The following is a 12,591-nucleotide window of genomic DNA, read 5'->3' as shown; positions in this document are numbered from 1 at the left end:
TGTGGGGGTCGTAGAGCAAAATGGAGAACATTTTCATGATACGACCGATCTTTGGGATGTCTCCTGGCCTGACAAACTGCACTATAGCTCTGCCACTTTTCACCGCAGATGCGGAATGCCGACATAGGCATATTGAGACGCAGCCCATGCTAAAAAACAGATATCTATAACTTAAACTGACAGATTTTGATGGGGATATAAATGATGTTGCATCAACATCCTTAAGGATTATAAAAAACCTTTCTGAGGTGAGCGCAGGTCCGCTCTCTGTCAGGGTGAAACAACTAAGCCGAGGCTTACAGATTGAAAGGGCAATGCCGCAGTCGCACTCAAACGCCAAGGTGAAATCAGAGTCATCGTTTACGAGGCGACACTTCCTCAGACCAATAAAACAGAGAAAGTTAACATGTAGCCGTGTGGCAAGGAGCAGGGGGAAACGGACGAAACAGGCTGAGCCTTGGGGTCTGAATGGCATTCCTCTCTACATATTTGATGGTGTGGTGCTACGGGACGCTGGTCTCGGTTGCCCCTGTGAAACGCATCACAGAAGCGTTACAGAAACGCCACAAGCTGTCGAGACAGGTCAATTATTCATAGTTGATTCATCGCCACTTGTGTCTTGTCACCATTTCAGTGGTGGTGGTGGGGGGGGGGGGTATTGAAACCATTTCAGTGGTGGTGGTGGGGGGGGGGGTATTGAAACCATTTCAGTGGTGGTGGTGGTGGGGGGTATTGAAACCATTTCAGTGGTGGTGGTGGTGGGGGGGGGTATTGAAACCATTTCAGTGGTGGTGGTGGTGGGGGGGGTATTGAAACCATTTCAGTGGTGGTGGTGGTGGGGGGGTATTGAAACCATTTCAGTGGTGGTGGTGGGGGGGTATTGAAACCATTGCAGTCGTGGTGGGGGGGTATTGAAACCATTTCAGTGGTGGTGGTGGTGGGGGGGTATTGAAACCATTTCAGTGGTGGTGGTGGGGGTATTGAAACCATTGCAGTCGTGGTGGGTGGGTATTGAAACCATTTCAGTGGTGGTGGTGGTGGGGGGGTATTGAAACCATTTCAGTGGTGGTGGGGGGGGGTATTGAAACCATTGCAGTCGTGGTGGGTGGGTATTGAAACCATTTCAGTGGTGGTGGTGGTGGGGGGGTATTGAAACCATTTCAGTGGTGGTGGTGGTGGGGGGGTATTGAAACCATTTCAGTGGTGGTGGTGGGGGTATTGAAACCATTTCAGTGGTGGTGGTGGGGGGGTATTGAAACCATTTCAGTGGTGGTGGTGGTGGGTGTATTGAAACCATTTCAGTGGTGGTGGTGGTGGGTTATTGAAACCATTTCAGTGGTGGTGGTGGTGGGGGGGTATTGAAACCATTTCAGTGGTGGTGGTGGTGGGGGGGGTAATGAAACCATTTCAGTGGTGGTGGTGGGTGTATTGAAACCATTTCAGTGGTGGTGGTGGGGGGTTATTGAAACCATTTCAGTGGTGGTGGTGGTGGGGGGGTATTGAAACCATTTCAGTGGTGGTGGTGGGGGTATTGAAACCATTTCAGTGGTGGTGGTGGGTGGGTATTGAAACCATTTCAGTGGTGGTGGTGGTGGGGGGGTATTGAAACCATTTCAGTGGTGGTGGGGGGGGGTATTGAAACCATTGCAGTCGTGGTGGGTGGGTATTGAAACCATTTCAGTGGTGGTGGTGGTGGGGGGGTATTGAAACCATTTCAGTGGTGGTGGTGGTGGGGGGGTATTGAAACCATTTCAGTGGTGGTGGTGGGGGTATTGAAACCATTTCAGTGGTGGTGGTGGGGGGGTATTGAAACCATTTCAGTGGTGGTGGTGGTGGGTGTATTGAAACCATTTCAGTGGTGGTGGTGGTGGGTTATTGAAACCATTTCAGTGGTGGTGGTGGTGGGGGGGTATTGAAACCATTTCAGTGGTGGTGGTGGTGGGGGGGGTAATGAAACCATTTCAGTGGTGGTGGTGGGTGTATTGAAACCATTTCAGTGGTGGTGGTGGGGGGTTATTGAAACCATTTCAGTGGTGGTGGTGGTGGGGGGGTATTGAAACCATTTCAGTGGTGGTGGTGGGGGTATTGAAACCATTTCAGTGGTGGTGGTGGGGGGTATTGAAACCATTTCAGTGGTGGTGGGGTATTGTTCTACTAAATGTTTCAAAAACGTCAAGCTCCTCCTGCAGGATCGTCACAAGCCAGATCTGACTCGTCTCCAGTTAACAGATCAGATTGAGTTCAAATTCAAAAAGAGTAGGTATGTTGGGGAGGGAACACTGAGGGTAAGTGCACGCCAAGTTAGTCTAAATTCCTCAGCTAGCTGCTAGCCTAATGCTTTGCCATTCCTCTCAGAAGAGAGGAGAGAATGCAGGCGCAGAGGACGAGCATTCAGCTCAGTTCTTCACCTCCCTGCTTGGTGTGTCCAAAAAAAAAGACGAACATGGGAAACGCCGACAAATAATGCAGTGACTTCCATGGAGCCTAATTGTTAGCCCCCCATCTGCAGCAACAGCCAGCCCAGAGAATCAAATGACTCACTACAGAGAGCAGAAACAAATGAGACAAGAGGGAAACCGTTGGAAGAAGAGGGGTGGGACGGGGAGCTATTCGAAACAGTCGAATGCAAGGGGGCGAGGCCCTTCTCCTTGTTGCTGAGGAATGTGTGTGTGGAGGGAGGGGCGATTGAAATAAACAGGCAGCTAGTCTCAAGTGGCCTCTTACAACTCACATTCAAATTAGTCACAGGAAAACGGGAGTAGAGACAGACGCACCTCGCTGAGAAACAACAAATTACACAGCAAACGGGACACAAAGGAGTAGAGTTTAAGGGCTTTGTTTTCAGCCATTTTATAAAGCTCATGAAACAGGCTGGTCTTCTTGTCTTTCCCAGAGTCTAAGCCAAACAACTTCAGCAGCCCTTTCCTGCCTGAAATGGGTGTTACTTCCTTTGGTTAGGCATGTTGTTTCGCAAATCCCAAAAATGGACAGGGAGAAGCAGGGTAGGTCAAAGTCCAGGGAGGATGAGGTTCCCAAGCCAAAAAAATCCCAAAGATAAACAAAAGAGCCAAGAGAACGGTTGTGACATAACTATTACAACATCGCCAAACTTTGTCATGTCCCATCACGTCATGCATCATTTCTCCTCCAGATTCTCAGAGAACGACTAAACTGAACAACAGTCCACAAAACCTTTGTGCTGCATCCATTTTCTAGCTTATCGAATTAAAAAAGTAGAGGAGAGAAAAAAAAAGGCAGTCAAATGCAGAAAGGGTGTCAGGGAAAACCAGACAACTGGGGCAGAGGTTGTGGCCTGAGATAACGGTGCAGGCAGGGCCTGTCGGAGGATGCCTTTATCAGCTGCACAGGGCTGCGGGCCAGAAGCCTGGCTGATCTCAGACACCAGCGTGCAGGCATCAGATAGATAGAGAGAGAGAGAGCCTCCGAGCCTGGGACATCCAATTTATTACCCACGGAGCACGGGGAGGGAGAGAGAGAGTCATGTCGGGGAGGGAGAGTCATGCCGGGGGAGGGAGAGAGAGAGTCATGCCGGGGGAGGGAGAGAGAGAGAGAGAGAGAGAGAGAGTCATGCCGGGGGAGGGAGAGAGAGAGACATGCCGGGGAAGGGAGAGAGAGAGACATGCCGGGAGAGAGAGAGAGAGAGAGAGAGAGACATGCCGGGAGAGAGAGAGAGAGACATGCCGGGAGAGAGAGAGAGACATGCCAGGGGAGAGAGAAAGAGAGACATGCCAGGGGAGAGAGAGAGAGAGAGAGAGAGAGAGAGAGAGAGAGAGAGAGAGAGAGAGAGAGAGAGAGAGAGAGAGAGAGAGAGAGTCATGCCAGGGGAGGGAGGGAGAGAGAGAGAGAGTCATGCCGGGGGAGGGAGGGAGAGAGAGTCATGCCAGGGGAGGGAGAGAGAGAGAGAGTCATGCCAGATGAGGGAGAGAGAGAGAGAGTCATGCCGGGGGAGGAAGGGAGAGAGAGAGAGAGAGAGAGAGTCATGCCAGGGGAGGGAGGGAGAGAGAGAGAGTCATGCCGGGGGAGGGAGGGAGAGAGAGTCATGCCAGGGGAGGGAGAGAGAGAGAGAGAGAGAGGGAGAGAGAGAGAGAGAGTCATGCCAGAGGAGGGAGAGAGAGAGAGAGTCATGCCGGGGGAGGGAGAGAGAGAGAGAGAGAGTCATGCCAGGGGAGGGAGAGAGAGAGAGAGAGAGTCATGCCGGGGGAGGAAGGGAGAGAGAGAGTCATGCCAGGGGAGAGAGAGAGAGAGTCATGTCGGGGGAGGGAGAGAGAGGGTCATGTCGGGGAGGGAGAGTCATGCCGGGGGAGGGAGAGAGAGAGTCATGCCGGGGGAGGGAGAGAGAGAGAGAGAGAGAGAGAGAGAGAGAGAGAGAGAGAGAGAGTCATGCCGGGGGAGGGAGAGAGAGAGACATGCCGGGGAAGGGAGAGAGAGAGACATGCCGGGAGAGAGAGAGAGAGAGAGACATGCCGGGAGAGAGAGAGAGAGAGAGACATGCCGGGAGAGAGAGAGAGACATGCCAGGGGAGAGAGAAAGAGAGACATGCCAGGGGAGAGAGAGAGAGAGAGAGAGAGTCATGCCAGGGGAGGGAGGGAGAGAGAGTCATGCCGGGGGAGGGAGGGAGAGAGAGTCATGCCAGGGGAGGGAGAGAGAGAGTCATGCCAGATGAGGGAGAGAGAGAGAGAGTCATGCCGGGGGAGGAAGGGAGAGAGAGCGAGAGAGAGAGAGTCATGCCAGGGGAGGGAGGGAGAGAGAGAGAGTGAGAGAGAGAGAGAGAGAGAGAGAGAGAGAGAGTCATGCCAGAGGAGGGAGAGAGAGAGAGAGTCATGCCGGGGGAGGGAGAGAGAGAGAGAGAGTCATGCCAGGGGAGGGAGAGAGAGAGAGAGAGAGTCATGCCGGGGGAGGAAGGGAGAGAGAGAGTCATGCCAGGGGATGGAGAGAGAGAGAGAGAGTCATGCCAGAGGAGAGAGAGAGAGTCATGCCAGAGGAGAGAGAGAGAGTCATGCCAGAGGAGCGAGAGAGTCATGCCAGAGGAGCGAGAGAGAGAGAGAGAGTCATGCCAGAGGAGGGAGAGAGAGAGAGAGAGAGTCATGCCAGAGGAGGGAGAGAGAGAGAGACATGCCAGAGGAGGGAGAGAGAGAGAGAGACATGCCAGAGGAGGGAGAGAGAGACATGCCAGAGGAGGGAGAGAGAGAGAGAGAGAGGGTCATGCCAGGGGAGGGAGAGAGAGGGTCATGCCAGGGGAGGGAGAGAGAGAGAGAGGAGTCAGAGCCACAACTAAGCTATACAACAGGCAGCTCAGTAAAGCTGCTCACAGAATGGGTATTGTTAATTAAATTCTAGCTTATAAGTAGTGCCTTGGGAGGGAAGCAGAGGCACGGGTGTGGAGGGGGACAGAGACGCATATCAGCTTTCAGCCTGCACAACAACCGTGCCCTGAGCCCCCTCCCCTCCTATAGTCTCTCCATTCGATAGCTTAGGTCTTTCAAAGCCCCAGGCGCCATCTTGCTTTGCGAGCAGCACTCAATCTTGTTAGACGGCAAATTGATTGTGTGTCAAAGGTTAGTGCAGGTCTCTGCCCTGCGCTGGCAAAGGGTCAGCCTACGGCCACGCTCGCAGAAGGTCACCCTACGGCAAGAAATGAAGTAGTAACCGGCACAGTGAGACCGATGGAGAACTTTTCTCTTCTGTAATCTTTCAAGACCAACTCTAAACCTTGACGCTCTCCCAGGGGCTTGGCACAGATTCCCTTTCTAAACAATTAAACCGAACACTGGCAACAAACAGTAAACAAAAGACCTATCCATTACGAGGAATCGGTGCCACGCACAACCTGCAGCACGTTTGTGGTACAAATCAGGGTTCAGATGGAAATTGTAACGAGAGGGCCCTCGGCACAGATTAGGATTTAACTGTAGAAAAAGTCAGGGGGTTGACATCCAAAGAGGTCTCTATATACAGTCTGATACTATACTGATTTACAGCCCTGACTCCCACCTCTAAACCAATAGCCTGTACTTCAACAGCCTTCCAGAATGTCATAGAATCTCCTGCCAACAGAAAATATTGCAGTTTGCTTGTTGGCATGTCAACGGCAAATGGTTAAACTTTTTTTTTTTTTTAATACATGTCGGCTGTCACCTCGCAACTGCTGCGCACGGGATTTTCAAAAGCGCCTGTCAACTCCACCAAAGTGACCTTGAGTGGCTCAATACAAGGACCTAAGCTAGACACGCATCTCAGTGCCAAGCTAAGCCAAGGAACTGGGAGCCGTTGTTTCACACAGGGGTTAACGCTCACTGGTGTTGGCTGTCCCCTCACCATTTAAACAGCTGCACACACACACACACACACACCAAGTTGTAGGCGGGGGAATGTGTTATATACGTGTGTATGCAGGGAATGTGTGTTATACACACACACACACACACACACACACACCAAGTTGTAGGCGGAGGAATGTGTTATATACGTGTGTATGCAGGGAATATGTGTTATACACACACACACACACACACACACACACACGTGTGTGTTAGTGATGTGCGGGTTGACCCATTACCCGCAGTACCGACAGGGTGGGTTAACTGTGTAGATAAAGGGCGGGTGGGTTGAATAAAGAGGAAACAGTAACTTTGAAAATCCATCATTCTTGTGCAATTTATATCTGTATTCCACATTGACTTTATCTGGCATTATTGTGTAAGCTTTAGGGCCCGACTGTACGCGCCAAATAGCCTACACAGCCAAATGCTTTTGGTAGCAGGCAGGATAAGGTCTATAACCTCTCACATAGCCTTAATATTAACTCATGCAGAATTAAGAATTTCTTGCAGTAAAATGATACACAAAATATATGCCAAACGTTGACTTCGGAAGAGGAGAAATATGATTTCTTTATTTCAGCATCTGGAGAGAATGAAAGCGCAGTTAGCACCTCAACACACTCCCTATCTTTATCAGCATCATAAAAGCTGAGTAATTCAAACACAGAAAATGTGTATCCAAGGCGAACTGAAATCTTATCAGAAACATGTTGGGTCATTTTCACAACTTTCCATTTCCTACAACCGGTCAAACCGAGGTCATATGGACATTTTGCACAGAAAATGTTTTCATTTTTTTTTGTTATTGTAATCCCCCCAGTCCCTAAACGCCTTTGCTGCGCCAAAGAAGCAGAGATGACATGACTTTACTGATGTCAACTAGATTAAAGCATTCATTCTATCGATTTATGACATTCTGGTGAGCAGGCTACTGTCAGATGACGGAAGGCCATTTTTTTTGGTCTTATTTACATCGGGTCCCTGTTTAGAATTTCCAACATTTTAATAAGTTATTTGTTAGTTAACTTGTCTATAATTCAGTACATGCATGCAGCTTCACATCTGTCATGTGGCCCAGAAAACTAAATAAACCTGTGTTCATTTTCTATATTAGCGGGTCGGGTAGAGGCCTCAGATTTTCACAGTCTGGCGGTTTCGGCTGGGTTATGAGCAATTGCAATTGCACCACTAGTGTGTGTGCAGGGAATGTGTTATATACGTGCATGTGCAGCTGTTGGCAGGGCTCTGAAGGAGAGGCAACTGGAAAAGAATCTTAACTTTCTTTCCCTTCCCTTCTTTACTGTAGCTGCCCGTTTAGACAGAGGAGAGGCCATTTTTCTGTGTGGTCAAAGGTACATCTCTCTCTGCGTGCGAGATATGTGTGTTCTTACACCACCTGTGAGTAAATGAGGATTCTCACGACGAGCACCTTAATATGTGCTTTTATCTACACACTGAGTGTTTCTCCCCAAAGAGTCTTGAGTAAAACAATGCCGCTGAAATATTGACAATAAAAAGTATCCTCGTCTTTGTTGAAAAGTATTTCCTTCGCCATGTCTGGTTGTCATTCAGTCACCAATCAGCAGGCACCAGGGTCACCTTGACTAATGATAGACAGGATGGATTCCTATAGTGTCACTTACTATGCAACCAAAATAGAATCCCGAGTTGTAAGCTACTTCCTGGATAAATCTCCTAATGCCTCAATGGAACTCAAAATGAATCAAACAACAATGCGAGAGGTTAAATTAACAAAATCACTGCAGACTGCAAGCTTTTGTCCCCAACAGAAGTCACAATGAGCTGCGATGTTTACCCTCCCTGCCGACTGAAACCGCAGTCGACATTTGCATAACCCGAATGGCACGCAAATGTACCTCACACAACTAGCTTCCCGCTGTGGTTAATAGGTCTACTTTCTAAACATCATCCTGCCATGTCATGGGAATGCTTCTCACTGCACATAGATGAGGGTTTCACTCAATTTCAGGATTCCACATTTACAGGGTGCGCTTTGATGGGGGTGGGCTCATGCCGCCAAGCTCAAGTCCAAAAGACTAAGCAGACGGCTTTAGCCAAGAGCCTTCTCTGCACTGGGTGTTATTTTCCTAACACACCCACTAAACATTTGGCAGAGGGGTGAAGTTTGGACGGCTGCTGTAGTAACCCCGGTAAACGGTCGAGCTGTGTGGCTGGAGAGAGCAGAAGGCAGTATGTGAATTGTGAAACCTCATGCGCAGCCAGGGATGAGGGGCCCAGGATCTGGCCCAGACATGGAGTCTTAAAAACACCCCCACACTCTGAGTAACAAGCCCGGGAGGGTGCAGCCACATCGGGCTGCCAGCTGAGTGTGCACCGTGGCCAGCCTTACAAAGCTGCCTGGGTAAACAGATTCAGTGTGTGAGAGAGAGGCTTACTGTGGATTCTGGTCAATTATTTTGTTTGTCTGAGGGGGGAGACAGGTAGGCAGGATAGAAGAAAGAGAAAAAGGCCCCTAGTTTCCTGTGTCTCCCCAGAAGGAAAAACAGCTTTGACTAAACCAGCAGGTGATGGAAGGAAAGGGTTGAGTAGAGCTTGTTGCAGGGTAATCATTTCAGGAATGTTTAACTGGAGAAGTAGAGGTTGAAAGTTTATCTAAACTGGCCTTTATGGGAGACTGGAGCAAAGAAATCTTGTTCTACAAGATGTGACAGTACTCCCTTTTGTTTTATCTGGTTTGAAAAAATGTGTGCACATTTGACTTGACACATTTGGTTCTATATTTGGCGTGAAACTCAGTTTTATTGATGCAATATTTTTCCTGTCCTTTTTGCATTAAATTAGAATACACGAAATATACAGCTAAAAGTTTTTAATTCCAGGAAAGTGATTGGATGTCAGCTGCCCACAGAGATAAGGACAGTGAGGGGAAAGTGGCGCTCTCTAGCGTTACCTACTCAATTACATAAAACACACTCCTGTCATGAATTGTACATTGTGTATAATAGAAAAGGACCGAAATAGGAGCATAGACTTATATTAACTATACATCTTAAGTGGCATACTAGAACAATATCATGCGACAACAACGCTGAGAATATGGGCCCGACAAAAAGACGACATAGAAAAACAAGACTATGTCAAATGAAGACAAAGATACACAATTCCTGCCTAATCATCGGGGATATTTCTTCCGCACCCAACGTATGTTTTAGAGCGTCATTTAACTGCACAACGCTGGTTATCTTTGCAAGGCAAACAACTCCACTGCCCATTGTTTCAAACCCCGAAAGGCAACAGCCGGGGCACATTCCGATGTTGTGCAATTCCACCAGATTCTGATAAGCAAATACTGTATGTTATGGAAACGAGCTGCTTAGGACTGAATACAGACAGATATATTGCTGTACTTGTTATGAAGCTTCATGTTTTGATTACAACATGGTTATAGTACTTAACTACCAATCCTACTCCGTTGAATTAGATGGAACCTGCATCCTGGCAACAATACATCCTCTATAGAACAAACTATCACATTCACTTACATAATACGAGGTAGGCTAAAGACAAGACTACAGCTGAAATGTAGAAGTCTGGCTATCAAACAGTTTCTTCCTGGAACTGGGACGCATACTAACTTAACTAGTTTATCGGTCCTGGCTAAGTTAGCTAGTTAGCAGGCAAAAACCCCTACAAAAAAAATAACTTTTCACTTCGTCCTCAAATCAGAGAACAACAGGACATGTTAACTACAAATACATCCTTGAGGTTTTGTGGTAGGGAATAAATATCCTTGTTGGATGGTGCAAGAGTTTCATTTCCTCGCAGTTCTCACTTTGTAAAGTTAAAAGAAGAAGTTGTGTTGCCCAGTGCGATAATGTAGCTCGTTAGCTATGTTAGCTAGGTAGCTACCATGCATGCGCTCCCCTATGCAGCAAGCATGCCCACCGAGCCCTAGGGACAGCGCCGTAGTCACTCCTTCCCTCCCAACTACCCCATTTCTCCACGGCCTTTTACCTTCATCGAGAAGCCGGTCAAGGTGTGTAAAGATACCGCACAGATTTGGCAAACTGGTCATCAGCTTCTTTTCGTTTAACAATTGCATCAAATAGTCAGGACTCGGCCTCGGTCTCTCCTTCACCTCGATCTCTCCAACCATCATCTTTGCGTCTAGAGTGCGAGCGAGCCTCCAACAGAATCCTGTTTTATGAAAAGAAAACAAATGCTAAAGAAAAACTTGAAAGATCAAATCCTTTGTTCCTCCCACGTTTCGATTGCTGTAGTTAGACGACCCTCTGAACCAAAATCGGATTTAATTTGTTGTTAGAGCTGAGAGAGGGGGAAAATAAGCACTATCTTCTCCCAAAGACTGTATCGCCGTGTACTCTCCTCTACTCCGCGCTCAGGGACGTTCCGATCCACCACTGTTAACTGCAGCGAGTATTCGCCAAAAGCTTGCGTCCCCTCTTCGCCTATTGGTCAAAAGCGCCTTCAAGGGACTGGTGATATCACCAATAAGAACAAGGTACTGCACCATGAGGGCGGTGAAGTGCCAGTAGGTGATCTACAGCGATTAGAACCAATTGTGGACAGTACAGAGAAAGTGAATTTACAGATTTCATACACAGGTTGTATGGGGCTCTAAAAAGTATATTTCAGTAGTTGCGGAGAAATCAAAAGCATAGGAGACTTTGGAAACATTGCAAATTAAACATTATTACGTTTAAATTTACACTTTGGTCATTTAGCAGAGGCTATTCTCCAGAGCAATTTAAAGACTTAACTTAGGGTTAAGTGCCTTGCTGAAGGGCACATTGATAGATGAGGGTTCAGAAAGCTTTTCATAGATGGCTAACTAGTTTTTGGCATATAAAGACCAGTTGGAGGTAAAGGAACATGGGGAAGTTCTCCCTGTCAACACTTATGTAATGATTAATTTTTCAATTTGATGGAGATAATTATATTCAATGTTATGGTGTACCCCCGCACCTCTCCTCGCATCTTCAAGAGTGATATGATAGAAACCAATGGTTGACTTTTACAGACATATTTTATCAGTCCCTATCCCAGTCTGCTGTCCCCACATGCTTCAAGATGGCCACCATTGTTCCTGTTCCCAAGAAAGCTAAGGTAACTGAAGTAAATGACTATCGCCCCGTAGCACTCACTTCTGTCATCATGAAGTGCTTTGAGAGACTAGTCAAGGACCATATCACCTCCACCTTACCTGTCACCCTAGGCCCATTCCAATTTGCTTACCACTCCAATAGGTCCACAGACGACGCCATCGCCATCACACTGCACACTGCCTAATCCCATCTGGACAAGAGGAATACCTATGTAAGAATGCTGTTCATTGACTACAGGACTTCCTGACGGGCCAATCCCAGTGCTGATCCTCAACACTGGGGACCCACAAGGGTGGGTTCTCAGCCCCCTCCTGTACTCCCTGTTCACCCACGACTCTGTGGCCATGCACGCCTTCAACTCAATCATCACGTTTGCAGATGACACAACAGTGGTAGGCTTGATTACCAACTATGAAGAGACAGCCTACAGGGAGGAGGTTAGGGACCTCGGAGTGTGGTGTCAGGAAAATATCAATGTCACTCAATGTGACATGTAACTCACTCAATGTCACTCAATGTCTCTCACTCTCACTCAACGTCAGAAAAACTAAAGAGATGATAGTGGACTTCAGAAAACAGCAAAGGGAGCACCCCGCATCCACATCGATGGGACAGAAGTGGAGAAGGTGGAAAGTTTTAAGTTCCTCGGCGTACATATCACCGACAATCTGAAATGGTCCACGCACACAGACAGTATGGTGAAGAAGGCGCAACAGCACCTCTTCAACCTCAGGAGGCTGAAAAAATGTGTCTTGTCAACGAAAACCCTCAGAAACTTTTACAGGTGCACAATCGAGAGCATCCTGGCGGGCTGTATCACCGTCTGGTACAGCAGCTGCACCGCCCACAACCGCAGGGTTCTCCAGAGGGTGGTGCGGTCTGCACAATGCATCACCGGGGGCAAACTACCTGCCCTCCAGTACACCTACAACACCCGATGTCACAGGAAGGCAATAAAGATCATCAAGGACAATAACCACCCGAGCCACTACCTGTTCACCCTGCTTCCATCCAGAAGGCGAGGTCAGTACAGGTGCATCAAAGCTGGGACAGAGAGATTGAAAAACAGCTTTAATCTCAAGGCCATCAGATTGTTAAACAGCCACCATTAGCACAGAGAGGCGGCTGTCTACCTACAGACT

The 12,591-nt window shown here is 48.2% G+C and overlaps 1 protein-coding gene across 4 annotated transcripts in view; it reads right to left on the bottom strand.

Moving 5' to 3' along the window:
• LOC110498155 (protein quaking-A) overlaps positions 1-10,771 on the bottom strand; it is a 140,156-nt gene extending 129,385 nt beyond the window's left edge. For 3 of the 4 annotated variants that reach the window (XM_036955123.1, XM_036955124.1, XM_036955126.1), the window contains exon 1: positions 10,338-10,771. In XM_036955123.1, the coding sequence (XP_036811018.1) occupies positions 10,338-10,482 (145 nt within the window). In that variant the 5' untranslated portion in view covers positions 10,483-10,771. The remainder of the gene's footprint in view (positions 1-10,337) is intronic. The other variant, XM_036955125.1, reaches the window with a different exon arrangement.
• Positions 10,772-12,591: the final 1,820 nt, after the last annotated feature.

The sequence above is a fragment of the Oncorhynchus mykiss genome, chromosome 19 (genome assembly GCF_013265735.2).
Source record: "Oncorhynchus mykiss isolate Arlee chromosome 19, USDA_OmykA_1.1, whole genome shotgun sequence".
Taxonomy (NCBI): Eukaryota; Metazoa; Chordata; class Actinopteri; order Salmoniformes; family Salmonidae; genus Oncorhynchus; species Oncorhynchus mykiss.
The sequence above is the reverse complement of the archived record's forward strand: the minus strand, read 5'-3'. Positions and strand labels throughout refer to the sequence as shown.